Source organism: Myodes glareolus, chromosome 2, assembly GCF_982192425.1.
Source record: "Myodes glareolus chromosome 2, mMyoGla1.1, whole genome shotgun sequence".
Taxonomy (NCBI): Eukaryota; Metazoa; Chordata; class Mammalia; order Rodentia; family Cricetidae; genus Myodes; species Myodes glareolus.
The window spans coordinates 122,557,804-122,579,442 of record NC_142027.1 but is presented as its reverse complement, the minus strand read 5'-3'; the positions used below and the strand labels follow the sequence as shown (position 1 = coordinate 122,579,442).

Here is a 21,639-nt window from a genome sequence, read left to right as displayed (position 1 = left end):
TGGCGGCTCTGCTCCCTGGGTGGCGGGGCTCCCCACCTCAATCAATCTCACTGTCCTTGTCACAGCTGTCACATCCCACATGAGAACTGAGCTTGCCCATCTCCCCATTTCAAGTGGGGGCCCGTTCACAGCTGTCTCCCAGGAACAAACAGTGCCTGGCGTGGATCAGCTATACAGAGACCTATTGGGTGAATGAGGATTGAATGAACGAGGAAATGTTTGGTGAATGAGGACTGAATGAATTAGGAGTAACTGTCTCTATGGTCAGGGACTCAGAACAAAACCTCCAGCACCCCTCCATGCGCAGGGTCCAGATGTCAACTTGGGTGAGGATGTTAACTCAGTGGGCCCTCAGTGGCCCCCAGGGCTAGTCCCACCTTACAGATGGTGAGACAGAGGCCCTGCTCTCAGCACTCGCACAAGGCAGATCTTGGCTCTCTAAGTAGCAAGTGACAGCCCCAAGTCTCCTACCTGCCACGTGCCAAACCAAAGACACCAACCTATGGCATTCTTGGCTTGCACAGCTCCCAGTGAAGGGCCGCCGCCATCATTAGCAGCTCTGACAACACTGCTTTATGCAGGGTTTGTTTGTTTGGCCGGCTCTTGCTGGGCAGCCCAGGCTAGCCTCAACCTCACTCTCCCAGCTCCTGAGTGCTGGGATCACAGGGACACCCCTGACCTGACACCACTCGGTCTACTTTATCAGAACTGAGTCTCTGCAGAGACGTGATGCCAAAGGTCCTGGCTCCTCCTTCAGGGCATTCTCATTTCCCCTAGTGACCCCACCCCACCTCTAGGGGGCTGAGCGTTCTGGCTCTTTCTCACCCAATTAGGCAGTAGCCCCAAAGGCCCCCAGGCCTCAGTCAGGGCCTTATCCTGCAGGCCTGGGAGCTCCTGACACTCCACCTGGGTTAACACTGCTACTGTCTTCCAAGCAGTTTCCAGGCCCTGAGTCTCATCATGTCACTGAGCATGCCACCAGCACCCCTCTGGGAATAGTCTCAGTCCAGAAGAGACCGCCCACCTTCAGAGCTTGGACTCTGTACCCCGCCTGCCCACTGTACCCACTCCGATACTATGAGCTACTGGGACAACCCAGCCCCCATGCACGAGAAACATCCAGAGAGGTATGGGGCAGGGATAGGACAAGGGAGGGTCTTTGACCAGGAAGAAACAAAGAGACACCAAGATCCCCAAGTGATGCTGTGTGGCTAGACCCACGTTGACCGGCTCACAACTCCGTGGCCTGGTAAAAGCCATTCAGACTTTAAAGGTAAACTGTATGAAAACTCTGTTCAAAGGCTATTTAAAAAAAAAAAAAAAAAAAAAAGGCAGGCGGTGGCGGCACACACCTTTATTCCCAGCACTCAGGAGGCAGAGATCCCTGTGTTCCAGTCCCAGGCTCCACTATCCCTCAGATTCAACAACAGGCCACACCAGGGCAGCAAGAATGGGGTCAAAGGAGCCAATGGCCCCATCTGAAGTCTCTTGGTCCCCAGTGAGCAATGGTACTGTTTTACCAGCCAAGATGCGGCTTTGCGGTATCACATATTGCCCAGCCCTGAGCTAGGAACCAAGGACTCCATGCCCTAACCCTTCATACCTCACTGCCCACAGCTCTTCAGGGCTTTCCCACGGTGTCCCGGGCCCTTTCTCCCAGTGGCCATCAGGGTGAACCTGAAGATAAGCCTCCCAGCACAGCGCGTCCTACAGTAAAGGCCACGTCTTTGCAGACGGTGGCCAGGCTGGAAGGATAAGAAGCACCCTCCTGGGCCTGACTGATCCTGCCTGTGGCTGAGGCAGTCTGCGGTCTCAACAAGCTCAGCACAGCCCCAGGACCTTTGCACTGCTGGTCCCATCTGCCTGGATGCTCCACACGGCCCAGCAGCTGCTCAGTCTTCAGCCGGCACATCCTGCCCCAGGTCTGGCTAGTGTCCCTTTCCCCTCTCTCCTATGACTCCATTTCCTCTCTTCTCAGAACTCCTTCATGGAAAGATTATGTGCATTTAACAGCACAGGGCTGGAACGGGCAACAGTGGTCATGATGTTAATGGCACCTACATCAAGCTTCAGCGCTCCAAGCTCATAATACACTCACATATGAACTTGCTAAACAGACAACTGACTTTATTTAAGAAAGTTCACTCCGTCAGAGCTATGTTTATGACTTAATACCTAGAATCGTGCGGCGGGGTGGTCACCCCAACCAGTGTAGACTCAAGACCAGAGCCCCTCCCTTCCCTTCCTTCTTTGTGTCTTCAAGTTTGTTTGTTTAAAGCCACTGGGGTCTTACTTTGTAGCCTGGTTACTTTTTAACTCACCAACCTCCTACCTCAGCCTTCAGAGCACTGGGCCCACAGGCCTACGCCACCATGCCCAGACAGATGCAGTGCCTAGTAAAGCCACAGGGCACCAAAGAAACCCAATCCATTTCTACCCTGGTAAGTGAAGTCACAGCTTAGCTATGGCCAACATCACCTGTGCTGCCCAGGGCACACACCTCTACGGCTTGAATCCATGGCTGTTTCCATAACCTGGAACATTCCATAACTCTCCCTACAAACATCACATACTTTAAGCAATACAAGCTATACAAAATCATTGCCAGTTATAAGATCGTCAGCTGCATCAGCTATGTATGGCAGCAAATCCTGGAATCCCAGAACTCAGGAGGTTCCAGTTTAGCCAGGAGACCTTGTTCACCCACTGAGACATTGGCCCAACTCACCCTGCCAGACAGTGATGACATACGCCTTTAATCCCAGCACTCGGGAGGCAGAGGCAGGCGGATCGCTGTGAGTTTGAGGCCAGCTTGGTCTACAAGAGCGAGTTACAGGACAGGCTCCAAAGCTACACAGAGAAATCCTGTTTCAAAAAAACAAAAAAAGAGGGCTGGAGAGATGGCTCAGTGGTTAAGAGCATTGCCTGCTCTTCCAAAGGTCCCGAGTTCAATTCCCAGCAACCACATGGTAGCTCACAACCATCTGAAATGACATCTGGTGCCCTCTTCTGGCCTGCAGACATATACACAGACAGAATATTGTATACATAATAAATAAATAAATATTAAGAAAAAAAAAAGAAAGCCACCCCAGGAGTGTCAGGGCATGAAAGTTGGTCGGGGCAAGCCTAAAGTGAGCACAGATTTTCTTGGTTACTGAACCCCTTCCTTTTCTCTACTGCTCAGAAAAACTAAAGCAGGAAACAGGCCCATAGTGTCCAGACTCCACGGGGTGAGACTAGAACTCGGTGACATCAGCAAGTGAATGAGTGAGTGAGTAAATAAATGGATGTCCCAGAGCCAGGCTTGGTGGCACATGCCCTCCACCCCGCTGTGACCCCAAAGCAACTATGACAAACCCCTACAATGGCCTGTCACCATCCCTCTTCTGCAGCCCCTTTCCCATGACCGGTCAGCTGGGCAGGACCCACACAGAGGAGAAACAGAAGGACTCTGGGCCCTGGGCAGTAAAGGGACACCAGTCAACAGAGACAGTCACGGCAGCAGCTGGGCCCAACAATGCAGGGCCAATGCAGGGCCGGTGCAGGGCCCACAGGGTCAGTACTCCAGGAGACACAAAAGGGTGGCCAGGGTGTGACTACACACAACTCCAGAAGCCACACAGGGACCTTCTAGAACCCAGCATCCGTGACACCTGAGAACCAAGAGAGACGCTAGCTTCCCGGACACTGGCCAGATGGCTATATCGCCACCTATCGAGCCCAGCAAGCCACACTCTGAGGCCACCACCAATCACCCATGTACGCCTACAGTTGCAAACTCGACTATTCCAACCATCCCTAGCACCCTCACCTCCTGCTCTCCCCAGACCCGACACCACCATGTGCTCCAGACTGTCTGCCTTTTTGTTTCTGAATAATGAGAAGCGTTTCTTCCACAGCCCACTGATGGGAGCCACTCCCATTAAAGCAGGCCTCCTTCCAGGAGTTCTACCTTCCCCTAGCATAAGGACAGCAGCCATCAAACCCCAGCATAGCCTGGCATCCCTGCTGCACCCCACTATATGGCGCCTCCATCTGGGGAAAGACCCATCACTGAGACATGGCTCAGGAGGCCTCTGGAATAGCGCTTACAGTCACTTCAGACACGAGTGTGCTCCACAGAAGTCCACAGCTAACGGCGCCCCCTGCCTAGCCTGTCTCCTGACACCACGGCCTCCTGCCTCCAGTCCCTGTTCCCAACCTGCCACTCCCTCCGTCCCAGGCCTGCTCTGACCCCCAGCTTGGGCTTGACTCAACTGGGGACTTCCACCCAGACTGCCTACTGGTATCCTGATCCCCAGGACTGGGATGGTCCACGGCAGCAGTGACTCACATTTTGATGTTTTCATGGTACTGGCGTGTGTCGGACGGCTGGTTGTACAGAGGCTGCAGGAGAAGAAAGAAGTATATCAGTGATGGAGGGGATGGGTGACAGGGTGGCGTGGGGCTAGTGTCACCGGCCAGAACCCAGACCATGCACCCTCAACCCCAGTAGCTGTCTGCTGGCTGAATAATCAAGGATACAGAGAAACAGAGGACCTGGCCAGAAAAAGGCTGAATGAAAACTGTTTTATCAGGCCCACTTGCAGGGACCAGGCCATGCTCCTATCCGAGGCAAAGTAGTTTATCTGCAAGATGCTTAGGGTTGGCTTAGCATTTAGATCACCATGAAAACCCACAGCCCTACTGCTAACAAGGCCTTTTCCCTGGACCACAAAGACCAAAACAAACCAAGAGTGAGAAGCTGAGGGCTGCGGGTGGCAGGCACAGACAGACACACACCCTCTGCAGAGCTCAGCTCCAACTGCCAAGCGACCCATTGGCCAATAGCAGGCCACCACGGCCTCTCTCTAGCCAGAAAAAGCTAGCCTGAGATACCAGATGCCCACGAATCCTGGGTCATGTACACGTGTGCACACAGTGGCCACAGTGGCAGTAGATATAAATCAGAGAAACATGGAAGGAACATGGGTGGACCTAATGCTGAAGACACCATAGGTTCCCTCAGCAGGGACCCACGAGCCAGGGCCACCTACATGGGAGAACGGAGTTTCAAGAGCAAAGCAAGGGCAGCGTGCACCAATGGTCTGTGTCCTCCATGCAATAGCTTCCTCTGTCCACACAGCCTGCTGGAAGGACATGGAGAGGCCACAGACAGAGGGGGGACCTGCCCACTACCTCCCAAAGGTCTCTGCTGGCTTCCAGATTGTAGAGCCAAGGCCACAGGTGTCCAGCTACTGATTCTCCTGCTTTGCTACAGAGTGATTGCTCACAATGCGATCGTAGCCCACTGCACAGATGGAAAGCTTGAGGTCAATGGTAAAATATGCCCATAGCCTGAACTCCACCCCATTGCCCCAGCTGGATCCTGCCCGTCTCCTTCCATGCCCTTTCCTTACTACACACCCACACCTACAAGAACCTTGTCAAGTCCTGGGTTCCTGGACAAGACAGAGACACATGAGGATCTGTGGGAGAATTTCCACAGGTGGCAGACACAGCACTGGACCAGTGTGAGAACCATACCAGCCTCTTGCCCCTGATAGACCCCTACTGCTCAGAAACAAGGCCTGTCACCTGCACCCAGGCCAGCATCAAAGACACCAATTCTCACATCCCATGGCAACTCACCAGGGGCTCAGTCAGGCTCAACTGCTCTCCTGGTGATAAGAAACCACGGACCAGCACCTCCTATGGGCGCACAGCCTGAATTGGGGAAGCATTCCTCGTCTAGGAAGGGAAAAATGGATAAAGCAACAAGAGGACCAGCAGTCAGACTCGCTGCAAAACTGTCCAGAGGGGAGGAGGGGCTGACACTGCTGAATGAAGAGGTTGTAAGGGCAGGAGTCGGGGGCCTATGAAAATGTTCTTTCCTGACACTCAGGGCAGCAGCACCTGATCCTCTGTGTCCCCCGAATGCCAATAAAACAAAAGCCAATATGAGTGGGCATTGTCCTCGGGCTCCAGGAACAGATAAGGCTGGATGTCCTCATCTAGAAAATGGGTACAGAGCAGAGGACCCACCTCACAGGATGTGAGAAGCCTAGAACATTCCAGATGTACTGACAGGTTTGCCATTGTTTGGGTTTAAAGATGGTGAACTGCCTTACTGGGGCAGGAAGGGGTGGAGGCCATGGTCACTGACCCCATGGGGCAGCGAGCAAAACGTGTTCCCAGCGTGCAAGGACAAAGGGAACACCCACGCCCAAGAGGGCAATAGGGGACAGACCCTAATCCGCCTTCTGGGGAGTGAGGACAAAGCTGTGGCCCTAGGCACTGAGGGGCTCGGCTGCCCCAGTGAACACCTTGTAGAGAAGCCACCAAGGGGGCTCAGCTCTGGGACAACACTCTCAGACCATCCTCACAGAGGACTGGACCTGGGGAGGGACAAGGACAGCGGGTGGCTTGCACACTGCTGCAGTGAGAGCATCCCTGCCCTCCCCATTAGACAATGGTCACAGCTGCACAGTGGAGCTCTGGCCAGCTGTGGGCGTAGACACCCTGCAGCCTGGCTGCAAGCCAGCTTTGGGGTGACCAAGCTTTTAAGAGATGGAGTGACAGCCCAGCCCACAAGGACACTGGGCTCTCAGAATAACGCCTCAGAGCAGGAAGGAAGCAAGTGACTCAGCTGTGCAGAGGGGAGGCCCCAGCATCCCTCCACCGCCTCCCACCTGGTCGGCCTCGTCCCTGCACAGCACAGGCCCCCTTGGGATACACTGGGCCGTAGGAGTCACAGATACAACGCCTACACAGATCTCCAAACTGTACCCTGACTCTCAAGACAGAGACCTTGAAGCCCCCACCTCCCTCTCCTCTCTTTCTCCCTCTGGGACACAGGGCAAGATGGCCACTACCTTGTCATTGCTGTGCCAAGGTTCCCGGATGTACTTAGTAGCTGACTGTCCTGGTTAACTTTATCAACCTGACACCACCTAGGATGATCTGAGAGGAAAACCTGTTCCCCCTGGAGGGGACTGCTAATTGATGCAGAAGGGCCCAACCCACTGAGGTCAGCATCACTCCCGAGGCAAGCGGTCCTGGGTTGTCTATGGCTAAACAGGAACTTGTGAGAAAGCCAAAAAAGTCAAAAGAATGTTCCTCCACGGTTTCTGCTTCAAGCTCCTACTTAGTCCCTGCCCTGACTTCCCTCAATAACAGACTGTGTCATAGAAGCCGAAATAAACCCTTTCCTTCCCTAAGCTGCTTTTGGTCCAAGTGTTTTATCACAGCACCAGAATTCATGGTGGCCCAAGTGACCAAAGTATAACCAATCACCAGCACCCTGGGAGGTCAGTACAGTGTTAGCCCTGCACACACATGGCAGCCCCGTGAAGACCTGGTCACACTCACAGCTGACACACACCTTCCCTGAGAGAGAGAGAGATGGGAGGGTGGAGGATATGTTGGGCAAAGCACAACACTTCCTGAGCCTCTTCCAGAAAATAAGGTGGCAAAACCCAGAGACCTAGCACAGCAAGTGCCCAACAGTAGGTGCCCCCACCAGTCCAGATACCAATACCTCCAGGAACCAATTGCTACAAGCACTAAGCACAGAGGTCATGGACCCCCTTCCTGGATTATGTCCTCAGGCCTAACACATACAAAGAAACACACACACACACACACACACACACACACACACACACACACACAGTCCCGAAATCTATCAGAAATAAAGAGGAAAGAATGGCAGAAAAGGGAAACAGGCGAGATGCACTCACTGATGGAAGACACAGTGGAGCAGCCACCTTAGAAACCAGCCAGGAACTTCCATAGGGAAAAAAAAAAACAACAACACAGGTGCCAGCTACTCTACTCCAAGGCACAGACTCAAGAAAGACAAACACTGCTTGCTCCTGCTCTTGCGGTGTGGCTTCATTCCCAGTAGACGCAAAAAACAAAAGGTCACCCAACATCATCAACTGAGGACGGAAAGATAAAATGCAGTCCAGAAACAATGGAATATGCTGCAGTTCTGAAAAGGGATGAAGAGCCGCTGCTGGCAGCAGGGGAGGAGAACACGAGCACCCGATGCTGGGGCTGGGGGAGGCAGAAAGGAGGGAGTACAAAAGGCTGCATGGTTCCATTCAGAGGTCCAGAAGGACCAAGAGCAGGGACACAGGGCTCCTTTGGACCATTACACGCAACTGAAAGGCTGAACTGTGCGGCGGGTGGCACAGCTCGGTGACGAGTGTATGAAGATAGCGAGACACCCAGTGGTGGCACAGTAGCAATGCCCAGGTCCCAGGTGCAAGATGGGGTCACAGAGCCCACCACAGGCAATACAGGATGTCAGCACCCATCTGTCTGCTCCAGATTCTTTGGGAATAGACTGTTAGGGTGCAGCATGGACCCAGCCAGGGGGCCCCCTCCCCACAGCCTTCAGCAAGAACACAGTGCCCAGGACTCATGTGTACCCCAAGTGCACTTGCACACATCAGAGACCCACATCCACTCCATGCACCGATGCACCAGCAAAACCTGCCACCTGCAGCCGATGTGATCTAATTCTGTACCACCGGGGCAGATTTGGGCAGTAGGGGGCAGCCCCTTCTGCATCACCCCTTCCAACAGCTCCCCTGATGCTGGGCTGCTTCCCACCCTGCTACGACACAGTTGAGACCAGCAGGACAATGATAATAATCATTGCAGTCATGGCCACCCTTCCCACCACAGGCAGGCACTGTCCCAGGCAGAAGCACTGAGAAGTCAAGAGTCTTACAGAGGGTTACACAGCCATCAAGCTCAGTGAAGGGAATTCAGACCAGTTAACCACTGGATGGACTCTCATGCGGAGCTAGAGTGGCGAGCCAGCTTCAGGCTTCAGAGGCAGAGACAGGCTCACTGCCCAGCAGCCACTCAGTTATCTGTCAGCATCCTTATCAGGAGGTGTTGCTTCCTGCCTCCCTCTGGGGACAGCGCTGGGCAGTACATGACTTCCCCCTCCTCCTTCCAACTCCTCCTTCCCCCACCCAACACCTGCTGCCAGACCCCATTCCTCCACCCTACTCTTCCCAGCCTACCCAGCCTGCCCAGCCAAGCCACCACAGCTCACCAGCTCCACCTGGGGCCCCAGACCTTCCAGGATCCGATGCGCAGCTTCTGCTTTCTTCTGCAGGGCAAAGAGAAGAGTGAAATTAAAAGAGGACTTGAAGCAGACTGGTACCAGTGCCTCTGGAACGCCCAATCTGCATGAAGGATCCCTGTTAACCCTGTAGAAGTCCCAGGTTGGCCGCAGCTAAGGGTCTGACCAAGGCTGACCAGGCTACAGCCTCACCCGCTACCTTCTGCCAGGCTTGGATGCCTCGAGCGTCTGCTGACCTCAGAGCCAGTGCGGGGGAAGGGGATACCAGAGCCGTCTAGGATCCCGTCTCACAATAGAATGACTATGTCTGGTCTCTGTCCCCTCCCTTCACAAACCAGGACTCATTAGGAAAACAGAAGCGTGCTGCAGAGGGCCCCATGGCTGTGGGGGCACCCCTCAATAGGCTGGATCTCGTCCTCTCAGGCCAACACATGAAGACAACATTGTGCCTCCGTCTGGCTGTCTGCCCAGACTGGGACCACCAGGACCGACTCACAGGAAGCAGGGAGTGAATGGGGGGCACAAGGGCTAGAATAGGGGATACAGAAGCGGCTAGAGAAGCCTGAACCCATGTGAAAGAAAACAGAGTGACCAGGCAGGTGTTGAAGGAAATTCAGGGTGTCATAGAAGTCACCATCATTACCCAAGAGCAGTACCCCACAGAACCAGCTGAGGCTAGACAACCTCAATCTACCAGCACCCAGCAGGGGCAGTGGGTCGTGGGTGGGCTTCAGTTGGCAACTAGTCTGACCTCTGCTGAGAGCTAAGGTCCAGCTAACCAGGAACAGCACCCCACTCTTGAATCCTTTGTGCCAATCTGGGACCCTAAGATCAACAGCCTCAGGGTGTGGCCAGGGCACAAGATCGGGGGCTGAACCAACACTCGTTCAACTATGGTATCTTGGTGTGTATTATAAAGCAGGAACTCTGTGTTTTGGTAAAAGGGGTGGCGTCAAACACAGAGGAGTCCCCAGGAACTGTGCTTCACACAGCTGGAGCAGGATCTTGGATCTGGGGGTCCTAGGCAATCCTGTGCCCTGTAAACCGTACCCACTAAGGTGGCTAGACCCACAATTTGTATAAGGATGTGTTACAAGGTGCTAAGGGGCAAGTCTGCTGTCCCTTCTCAGGGACAGGGGGATACCCAGAAATGGTGGCTGGGAACACAGAGGCAGTGACATGCACTCCCCCCTCACCATCTTCTGCCACCCTGGGAGCTGAAGCTACCCTTTCCCAGATAAGACGGCTGGGGGCCCTGACCTCCTATGGCCCTGCTTATCCCAAGCACTCCAGGTCTAGCCACTTCAGGACCCCGCCTCTTTCCTGCTTCCCATGCAGTCCCAGCCACCTGCCAGGCTCTTCCACCCAGACAGGTCTCAACATCCCCAAATCTGAGACTACACTACCCTCATCTGACCTTATGCCTGGTTTGCTTGCACACTAGACAGGGACAGTCACGAGATGGGGGCTCCAGGGAGGTACCTGCCCTGCCAGGTATACACCCCTGATCAGGATAAGGCAGCAGCCTAATCAACCAGGCTTCACTGAACCCCTCCCACCTGCTTCAGAACAGGACCACAGGGCTCTCAGTGGACCTACACTGCCCTGTCCTCTCACCACACTGGCACACAACAGGCACTCGGCTGCCACACTAACACCAGCCCTGGCATACAGCAGGTCCCTAACCCTTATGTGGAGACAAGGCCAGGTCACTGCAGATGCTGGTACCCACTCATTAGAGCTGAACCAGTCTCACCCAAGGGTGATTAGGGCAACCTGGAGATCGAGTAGGCCAGCCTCAGACTACAGACGCCTGTTAGCCAGGAGGTCAGAGGTCACAGGGACACAACCCAATCAAGGAAGGCAAACTAGCTCTGGATCTGGCCCAACCCCTGAGCCAGCTCTGGCTACCAGGACAGAGCATTAGAGGCAAGTCCTTGTCCTGCCTCTTTGTGGGAAGGAAGGGGGATTAAAATTTAATCCTATTGATCCCAGGGAGCGCCAGGCCCTGCCATTCCTCAAGGGAAGCTGGGGAGGTAAGGCCAGCTCCAGGCCTAGCTTAGGCAGAGGAACAACAGGGTATTATAGGTATTACCCCACACACACCAATCCCTGCTGTAACTGGCTGTGATGCAGCCCTCAAGCAAGTACAAAAGCAGGAACAGGGAGGTGTTCATGATTAGAAAGAAAATGCAGAGAGACCTCACTTGAAGCATGAAGGGAGCAGGAAGGTGGCCTTGGGGACATGTGTTCAGCAGCTGGAGAGAACCACTTCTCTGATCACCGCTCCTCGGGCCAGTTCAATCTTGGTTCTTTGTCCCAGCCCCAAATCTAAACAGCTGTGCAATCTCAGGCAAGTCCCCTACCCTCTCTGAGCCCTAGTATCTTCCTTAGCAATAAAGAACTCCTACCTACTTCCTACAGACCCTGAGGCACGAGCCTAACCTACCCAGGTTCCTCTGGCTTTGGTTTCCTACTCTCAGATATAGAGTTGGAGGCAGTCCAAAGGTCTCCAGAGAATCAGCCAATCAGAAGGTTCCAGAGGGGTAGAGACAGGAGCATCCCTTCCACCCACCAGGTGTCAGGCGTCAGCAGCTCACTAGCAAAGCAGAGGAGTCTGTGGCAGCAGAGGCTGAGGCTGAGAATCAAACCCTGCAGCTCACAAGCATGGTTCAAATCTCGTGTCTACCATATCTCAGCTGTGTGGCTCTGAACAAGTCACTCCCCATGCCCCCACCCACCCCGGTCTGGTCTGAGCCTACCACGCACACCTTCCTAGGATGGCCAGGCAGCTAACTATCAGTATAAAGATATTGGTATCACCAAGTGTGTCCCTGGATCTGCTGAGCATGTGTGAGGTGACACCTATGTCATGCAGCGTCCTCCCCACCTATTTGCTCCTGAAGGGCATACCCGGTTCTCGTCGTAGATGATCTGGACCAGGCTGCGGTGCTTTGATTCTATGGGTGGTGGCGACACCGGTTTCTCGGGCTCGGGCGGCTTGGCGGCCTCCTCCTCCAACTGTTGCTGTGGGGAAGGGGACAGTGTGAGCGGTACAGGCCGGAAGCTGAGGCGCTGCTCCCCCCCTTGCCCGCAGCCACACACAGGAAGTCAGGCTGATCGCCATTTCCTGTGAGTCACCCAGAGACTCTGTGCCCTCCTTGGCCAGACTCCCTGGGCTGTGTATCCAGTTTGGACCAGGCTTTCTGGGTTCAGATCCTGCCCCAGAGATGGAGCAGGAGTGGGAGGTAGGGAGAGGTGCACAATTCCTCAATTCTCCCCTGGGCTGCAATGAGGACTAATGAGGCCACATATGTAGAACACTTCTGTATTTGCAAGGGGCAGCCCTTCTTACCCACCACCACCACTGCGAGCTCCACGGCTCCGGGAGAAGCTGCAGAAAGAGTGAAGCCCTCAGCCTGGAACACTACTTCTGACCCTTACAACCAACCACTCAGCCTTGGGATGCTACATAATGTCTCTGAACCTTCCAGTCCTCCCTTGGGAAAGAAGACATCCTAATCTTCTGAAGGCTAAACCAGGAAGTATGTGGAGAGTGCTAGGGTAGGCAGAAAGAATTCTCACCAGACAGAGCCTTCCATTACACCATCACCACCACCATCATGGCCGTGCCATGACCACCATCATCGTGGTCACACCATCATCAGTATCATAATCATCTTCATCACCATGATCAACACCATCATTGCCACCATCAACACAACTACAACCATCCCCATCCCCATCATCACCATTATAGCCACCATCGTCACCACCATTATTATCATTACCACCGTGATCATCACCACCACCCATCACTATCACAAAGACCACCATCACCAACATCACCATTGCTACCACCATGATCAACATCATCACCATCATAACTATCAAAATCATTATGGTACCACCCTCACCACTACCATTATACTTATCACCACCCTTACCCATCACAACCATCATCATCATCATCATCATCACCACTGCCACCATCACCACCACCTTTATTGTCACCCCAACTATCACCATCATCAGAATCTCCTCCTCCACCACCACCACCATCATCATCACCAGCAGTCACCATCATCATCACCAACATCATCATCATCATCATCATCATCATCATCATCACCAGCACAGGTGTGTGTCTTCACACTGGACTTCTCCTTCATTCCCTCATACCTGCCATCCCTTCCTGCTGCTGCTGTCAGCTTTACCTCAAAGAGAGAAATGAAGATCAAAGAGTTCAAGGCACGGATCTCAGACTACACAAGAGGCTCATTAATGCCTGCTGCAATGACCTATAAAAGGAGCCATGGATGCTATTGGAGCATGCTCCACTCTGCCTGTGTGCACATATAAAGCTGGCATGTTCAGTCACATGGGAGCAGAGGTTCATGGCCCCAATAGAGAGAAGATGAGGCAGGAACGGTGAGCAGAAACTGCTTTAGTCCTACAGTGACCCCTGGTGGTGGCTCTCACATTCCAGCCAAAAACTGAATTCAGGAAACCTAACAGGCAGGAAGGGTGAAGTTCCTCCCCAGGAGCCAGAAGAAAACACTAAGACAGCACACCTCTCAAGCCTGATGTCAGACCTTAGTCCCATCACTCTGGGCTCCAGAGTCACTGCACCCCTCTGGCCCTCAGTGTCTTGTTCAGTGTGGCCTGGCAGTGACACTGCATACCTATAAAGATGTTTGGAAGGTCTTGAGTTCTCCATCAGCCTGGCATGGCTGACCTGACTGCACCAGAACCCAGCCTTACCCTGGGATTCTGAGCCACCATCTTGGGAGCCCTCACTGTCCTGCTCCCAGATTCCATTCATCTATTCATGCAAGGAACAGTCTAAGGCTCCTTCTCCACCCTGGGCAGCTCGAGGTGCCTCTTCCAGGAAGCCTTGGTTCCCAACAGGCTCTGGACTCTCTGCTGGAGGTGTGTTAGCCTGATGTGCCCAATCCAGGGGCTTCTAGACACGTCCCCAAAAAACCAGCAAACCACATGGCTGAGGGCACCTAGGGATGTGGCCCTGGTCCCTGCCTCCACTGCAGTGCCCCTCCTGCCCCCACTACTCACCTGCTTCTTCTTCAGCTTGGAGATCTGCTGCTCCACCATGGTGATCTCACGGTCCACACGGTCCATGTTCTGGATCAATTCCTCCTTGGATAGCCGAGATGGGGCCAGATCCAGCTCGGGGTCTGCGTGAGGCGGACTGGGGGGCGACACAGGCTCCAGCTTGCCCGCCAAGCTACGGTCCTGTAGGTGGACAGTAGCAGAGTGTGGTCACCCAAGTGACCCTGACACCTCTTTTCCAGCCATGACTTCAGGCTGTAGCACACCAACTTCCTATGCCAAGCAATCACAGCTCTGTATGTGGAGCCTGCCTTCTTGTCTGGTCTTGGCCACCCTTCCCATGGCGATGTTCTCTAAAGGCAAAACCGAGGAGGCTACCATGTCACCTGAGCAATGACGGTCTCTACTACCTCCTCCTGGTCGTATCTCTCCTATTCCCCCAGAAGAGAAACAAGACCAACAGTGACCCCTGCGGCCCAGCTCCATATGCTCTCCACAGACACATGACAGTGTATGCAAGCAGGCTGTAGACCTGAACTGGAGCAGTCAGTCAGCTCTTCAGAAAGCACACCATCACAACACAGGAGCAACAGAGTCGGAACCTGGGGCTCTATGTTTGCTAAGCGAGCATCTACCATGAACCTATTACCTATATCGTTTTTTTACTCTCAATCTTTTCAAGATTTGTTTTATTTTATGAGTGTTTTTCCACATGTACCACATGCACGCATAGTCTTTCTGGAGGTCGAAGGAGGGGTCAGAACCCCTGGCGCTGGGGGTACAAACAGTTGTGAGTCACATGGGTGCTGGAAAGCAAACCTAGGTCTTCTACAAATCCTCCTAGCTGCTGAGCCTTCTCTCCCTGCTGCCCAGCACGTCCCTGAACTTGAGATCCTCCTGGCTCAGTCTCCCCCACACAGGGATGACGGTCCTGTGCCACCACACCTGGCTCTTTTTCACTGTGGGAATCTTTCATCGGGGCTGCTGAGAGCCACTCCTCCCTGAGGCTGAACTGTGTACCTCACACATGGCCCTGCACCTGGCTCCTCCATGGTTTCCTCTGTTCTCTAGCTAGAGTCAGGGACCACCCAGGCTGAACCGGATGCTCTGGGAACAAAGGGGTCAGGAAAACCGCCCAGTTCTCTTCTATATAACACTGGGCTCAGATCCCAGGCCCGCTCTGTAGGACCCAGCTCTGTGACCTCAGATAGTGCGTGGGTGCTGTCTGCCTCAGTGTCCTATCTGTACAATGGGGAGAGAGAGAGACAGCAGTAACTTCACCTCCACAGGGAGTCGTGCGTCTTGGCGCATCCAAAATGTCAGCCCGGAGTCTGGCACAGTTACCTCTGAACAGCATAGGCAAGAAAACTCTCCCTGCCCTGGCTCCCAGCAATGCCAGCCGCACCCTGCTCCCCTCTAGGCCAAAGCAGCAGCTGTTGGCAGACATGGCCAGGCAAAGCCAGTGGCTGCTCCCCACCCCCACGCAGCTGCACTCTACGGACACAGGACACTTTATTCCCGGGAACAACTGCAGCCTGGGCAACCAGGTGCCCCACCTACCCCCACTCCTACCACTCCTGCGACTAGAAAGGCCTACAACTCCTATGTGTCCTCCTCCTTAGGAGTCTCCGTCCCCATTAGCTTGCTCCCAGCCCAGCACTTTGCCTCTGGCCTCCTGTGGCCAAATAAAACATGATGACAGAGGGACATGGCACACTGGGGACTTCAGGTTCTCCTCCCAACAGAATCCTCCAGAGAACTGTCTCAATGTGCATCTCAAAACAGAAGGTGGCAGCAAGTATGATCCTGAGCCGGTGGCCACATCATCCTCTCTGCTATTCCCCATAAGCAGAAGGGGGAGGGGGGGTGAGAAACCTGAAACCATGGACCAAACTCCCTGCAGTGCAGGATGGGCTCCAAAGCCAAGCCAGCTACACAAGGTTCCGTCTGACGCAGCACACACAGAAGACGCAGCTGACAACACCAGCCACACCATGTGGCTGAGCCCCACTTCCTGGACCAGCTGGCTCAGGCTGTCTTTCATGGCAGCTCCTCCTTGGGACCAGGCCTGAAATGACCCAGCCCACACCCCCCATAGCGCACACACACACAGCAGGTCTCCGCTGCCTGATCTAAACACTCCCACATAATAGGCCACAAGAACAAAGGCCATGGACTGTGAGACACAATCACAGAAACATCCAGAGGCGGGGAGATTCCACCCACCAAGACAGTCTACAGGGCTGGGAGAAGCCATTCGAATGACTCCTTCACAGATGTAGGGATCTTTCCAGGAGGATGACAGACAGGGTGGGGATCGACACCTGACCAGGAGAAACAACCCTACTGGTTCCTTAACAGATGCAGACCAGTGCCCGGCATGCCAAGATAAACTAAGGGCACCTGGCAGGGCAGCCTCTAAGTGTTAGGAGACTTTGCTTGTTCACCCTCCTGTGGGTCCCAAGCCTGAGGACAGACAAGCCCTGAACCCAACCAAGAAACCAGGTGGCAGTTTCGTTCTCTCCCCAGACTCTCCTCAGACCTTCAGTCAGTTTGTCGGTTTGTCAGTCAGACTCTCCCCAGTCAGGAAGCCAGACTCCACTGAGTCAGTCACTCTGCCTTGTCCCATGCCTAGGCAGAAGGCTTCAAGGGAACAGTAAAAAATGTTCAATTTCTGACATAAAGACCTGTCACAAAAGGCCTGGGAAGGGGAACCCAAGGCTGATTTCTTCCAGTTCCAACAGAGGTCTGTGGCCAGCCAAGCCAGACACAGCAGCAGGTACCAGACCAGAGTTAGGGGAACAACAGAAGTGGCTGGAACTGCGGAGCAGGGAGGGTGGGCTTGCTCTCTGCTGGTCTTGGACCTGTGGGGGGTGTGGGGTAGGGGTACTCAGAGTCACACATGCTGTCCCTCAAGTACTCTAAGAAGCATGGACCATGGTGATGGCAACCACCTGGGCTGAGTTCAGCCTAAAGCTACCAAACCTGGATTTCATTACAGGTGCCAGAGTTCAGGGTCTGTGCTTGTGCTGGTGTCCCAGGCCCCTTTCCAAGAAGGTTCTCAGTGACATACTGAAGTCCCCTAAAACAAAGCTCAATGAATTCCCAAGCACTGGGAAGCCTAAGCAGGAGGGCACTGCCAAACAGTGGGGAGCCAGACACCCTCACAAACCCCTGTTCCTGCCTCCAGCTGGACTCCACACAAACCACGCTTGCTCTGAAGAGCCGCACATTCCATCCACACCCACCCAGTCCCCCTGGAGCCTGGCTCCAGCCCAGCCGGGGCCCAGGCAGGGGAGAGAACAACAGATGGTGGGACAGAGAGAGACAGAGACGGGGACACACAATCAGGCAGAGAGGCGAAGTAGAGACCCCAAAAGGGGTGTGTGCAGGCCAGCTTTTCGTCAACTCGATGCAAGCTATAGTCATCTGAGAAAGGACTCCTGACTGAGGAAACGCCTCTGTAAGATCGGCTGAATATGAGTCTGTGGGGCATTTTCTTAACTAGCGATTGATGGGGGAGGGCCCTGCCCGTTGTGGATGCTGCTATCCCTGGACTGGCAGTCCTAGGTTATATGAGAAAGCAGGCTGAGCAAGTCATGGGAAGCAAGCCAGTAAGCAGCACTCCTCCATGGCCTCTGTATCAGGCCCGGCCTCCACCTTCCTGCCCTGATTGTTCTTATCCTAACCTCCCGTGATGATGAAGAGCGATGTGGACCCATAAACCGAATAAACCCTTTCATCCCCAAGTGGCTTTGGTCATGGTGTTTCATCACAGCCACAGAAACCCTAAGACAGGGTAACAGGAACATCTGAGCCACAAGTGGCCTCACTGGGTGACTGTGAGGACAAGGCCATCAGGAGGGCCCGAGGCTAGGACTGGAACAGCTGGGGACAGCAGAGAATGACAGTTTCCCATGGACATAAGACCCAGAGCTGGTCCTGGGACACCCACCTGCTACTCAGTCATGGAGGCCTACCATTAAGAGGCCATGCACAGCCCCTCCTGCCTTCTATGGGGAGGAAGAGCCTCTCCCCAGGAACTGCCTACCTGAGTCCCATCCCCCAATTCTAGCTCCCAGCCTAAGTTCCAAACAGAAAGACCTTGGCACCTGACAGATTCTGCAGACGCTCACCCAGTGCCAGCCTTTCGTCCTTGCAGCCTTCCTGGGCATACCTTCTCCTTGCTGGCTGCCCCATATATAGGACCCCACCTAGCCTGGGGATGCTTGACTCACCCACTTTGAATACAAGGCAGGGAGGAAGACCCCACCCCACTGCCCTGAATGGCCACCCTCCCTCTCAAGACTAGTCTCTAGCTGCCACCACGCCTACAGTGGTCAGATGTCCCTTCCAGCTTCCTGTCAGCACTAAAGGCAGTCCTCTTGGCCATGGGAGGCATGGAGACACCTAGACTGGTCAAACATAGGAACAGAAAATGGCCATCCTGGTAGCACTAGTCACAGGACTCAGGACGTCTGTGGGGAGAAGGGATAGACAGACGGTACGAGTGGGTGGATGAACGAATGGGGCAGCAATGGGGGGGTATATAACAGAGCATGTGTGGAGGCTGGATGGTAAGTGGATTGGTCAGGTGGGAAGTGGGTGGGTGGAGAGACCAGCAAAGGTATGGCAGAAGGGGAGGAGGGAGAGAAGGGGGCAAGCACAGGGTAAGGGATGGTGGGGAGGGAAGGACTAACATCTGGGCAGGAAGAGATGCAGGAGAACGGAAGTTGGAGTGAGCAGGTCACCACAGCACAGAGCTGGAGGACAGCCCAGTGGCCACACCTGTCCCAAGCCCAGACTCAGTACGGTCAGAAGAGCTCTATGCCACAACACAAGGAGACGTCACAACATCCCATCAGGGGCTCCCAAACAGCTTTGGGTACCCACTGCCATCAGTCCAGCAAGCCTTTGAGGGGAACACAGAGGAACCAGGCACACAACAGCCAGTGTCAGGGCCTAGGGGTGGGGCCGGGTCAGGTTTAAGAAACCACAGAGATGAGCAGGAGGCTGGCATGGAGAGAAAATGTCAGGGCTCGGCCACACCAGACCTCATGGCCACTTGAAAAAGAGCTAGACTTTGCTGCCTGAGAAAGGAGCCCTGGGACCCAGACAGGACCTTGCTGGCCTCACAGGACCCAGTGGTGGAGGGGGCAGAAGCAGGCAGCAGGGGCAGGTGAGTGATGATGCCCCAGAGCAACTGAGGCCAGCACAGGCTAGACAGTGGCTAGACCCGGCGTCTGCATGGCAGGATATGGGTGCTGGCCAACAGGCTGAGTGGGTAGAAGAGAAAACAGGGAAGGAGGTTCTGGAGCTGCAGAGAGAAAGAGAGCTGCCTGAGGTAGGCGAGTGTCAGGAATAGTTCAAGTAGGGAATAAGAACTACCTCGGTGTCAGAGAAGCAAAGCCCATGTATGTCCCCCTAAGATCCGGGTACCTGCCTTAGGTCACCAGAGAGGGTCACAGCAACCAAGCAGAGTAGGGCTGAGGGGGATGGGCCAAGAACATCCCAGAGCTCATGCCAGTGTCTTCACTCTGCTACAGAGGCTGGAGTCCGGTCCTGTCACCTGGTCCAGCCTTAAGGGGTGTGTGCAAGGCTCACAGCTGAACCCTCTATCCAGCTGGCCGGAGTCATCTACTACAGGGCCTGACTAACAGGAGCAAGCAAGGCTCAGAGAGGCCCTAAGCCCAGGGCAGCACAGCAACAGCATGGGGACAAGAAAACAGACAGAAGACTTAGATCAAGCTTGGCCCAGAGTCTACATGCAAGGCCTGCCTGGGCAACAGAGTAAGTTCTAGACCAGCCTGATTTAGCAAGACCCTATTTAGGAAAATAAAAAACAAACAGAAAAAGTAAATAGGGCTGAAGAGAGAGCTTCGTCGGTAGAGTGCTGGCCCAACAGGGACAACAGAGGACAACGCCAAGCTCCATCCCTAGCACACCAGGGTGGGTGAACACACAGGACGGGGCTGAGAGAAGGAGGACCACTACCTCACGGAGTGTGGGGCGTCTCCAGAGACAGGGCCCACCCTGACTCTGCTCTGGGGCTCCTCAGGCCCACGTGGCTGTAGATGTAAGACCCGTCCAGCCCACCTGATACCCAAGACGCCAGTTAGACCTGGGCGGCAGCAGGGCTGTCTGTCAGTTCACCAGAGGCCCTCAAATCTGACATGTCAGGCACCATCCCCGCTCCGTCCTGTCTCATCTTCAGGAACACTAGAGTCCCCTTCCCCAGTGTTCAAAAAACATGGGGCAGTCCTGGCTGTCCAGTCTGTTATATGAAGCCAGGAGTCCCAAGCCACTGTGTCATACAAAAGGTTACCTATGCAGCCCAGTACCAATGGGGCAGATATAATGTGCTACAGTGAACACGGGGCTGATTTCAGGCCAGTCAGTTCCTGGTTCTCTGTTCCACGGCTTCGCGGGCCCTCACTCCCACTTCCCAGTCATTCCGGCCAGTGCTAACAGTCATACAGGGGGTCCTGGCACAGAGTCTGTGCACACTCTTGCGGCTAGATACCTTTCCCAATCCTTCCCATCACCCATGCCTACTCTCCTTGCCTGACTGCAGCCCCAGCGCTCAGTCCCACTCACACACATGCCAGAGCTGACCTCACTCCTTTTGCCCAGCCTTTCCCTATCTCCACCCCCAGCCCCTTTCCTGCCCCCAGCAGCAGTGGCAGCGGCAGAACAGCCCATCAGTCTAGCTGGGATGTACCTTGGTAAGATCTTCAGTCCCACTGGGCTGCCCAGTGGCCAGCAGGGGCGATGGACGCAGCAGGGTATCAGGTAGCAGCTCCAGGCGTGGGCGCTTGCTCTCTGTGAATTCTATGTCAGGTTTGCCCAGCTCAGGCAGGAAGGTGCGAGACTCAGGTCGCAGGTGGAGCTCCTGAGACCTGTGGGAGGCCAGGGACACACATCACACATTGCAGCCTGAAGTCCCCACAGACCCTCCTGAGCTCACCAAGAATGCAAAAAGACACAGGCCTAAGAAGCACTATGGGGATCAAGCAAAGAACAACATACCCGACTCTTCCTTCGCACCCACCCTGCGCAGACATCACTAGCTGATCACAGCACCTCTGCTGTAAAACCTGGTCTAGTCAACAGGTGGAAAGCTCTTAAGTTTCCTGTCTCTTAACCAAGCTCCTCAACCCTGGGTCATAGCTGCCTCCTCCTCCTGTAAGTTCACAGCCCCGTCATGGCTCTAGAATGCCATCAGGAGCACATGGTACCAGGAAGGTCTGGACCCCACCCCACCCCCGTAGCGTTACCCACAAAAAGTCTATCTACCTGAGAGACACCACACCCAAGACAAGGAGCCAGGGTTTCTCCTCACCTTTCACTCCCAGGCTGGAACTCAGACAGCAGTGAGGGCCGCCTCCTCTGTGGCTGGATGATGGAGCCAGGGGACAGGTGAGAGGCGTAGTCACGAGGGTGGTGTTGGTACTCGAGCAGCCCCACGTCCTGTGGAAAAA

At 54.5% G+C, this 21,639-nt stretch overlaps 1 protein-coding gene across 21 annotated transcripts in view; it reads right to left on the bottom strand.

Annotated features, from left to right (window-relative positions):
• The window catches only part of Ncor2 (nuclear receptor corepressor 2), a 155,753-nt gene that overhangs the window by 77,049 nt on the left and 57,065 nt on the right, over positions 1-21,639 (bottom strand). For all 21 annotated transcript variants that reach the window (XM_087903637.1, XM_087903632.1, XM_085678758.2 and 18 more), the window contains 6 exons: positions 21,501-21,628; positions 20,880-21,057; positions 14,162-14,341; positions 12,002-12,115; positions 9,059-9,115; positions 4,337-4,389 (listed from right to left, as the gene is read on the bottom strand). In XM_087903637.1, coding sequence (XP_087759763.1) covers positions 4,337-4,389; positions 9,059-9,115; positions 12,002-12,115; positions 14,162-14,341; positions 20,880-21,057; positions 21,501-21,628 — 710 coding nt within the window. The remainder of the gene's footprint in view (positions 1-4,336; positions 4,390-9,058; positions 9,116-12,001; positions 12,116-14,161; positions 14,342-20,879; positions 21,058-21,500; positions 21,629-21,639) is intronic.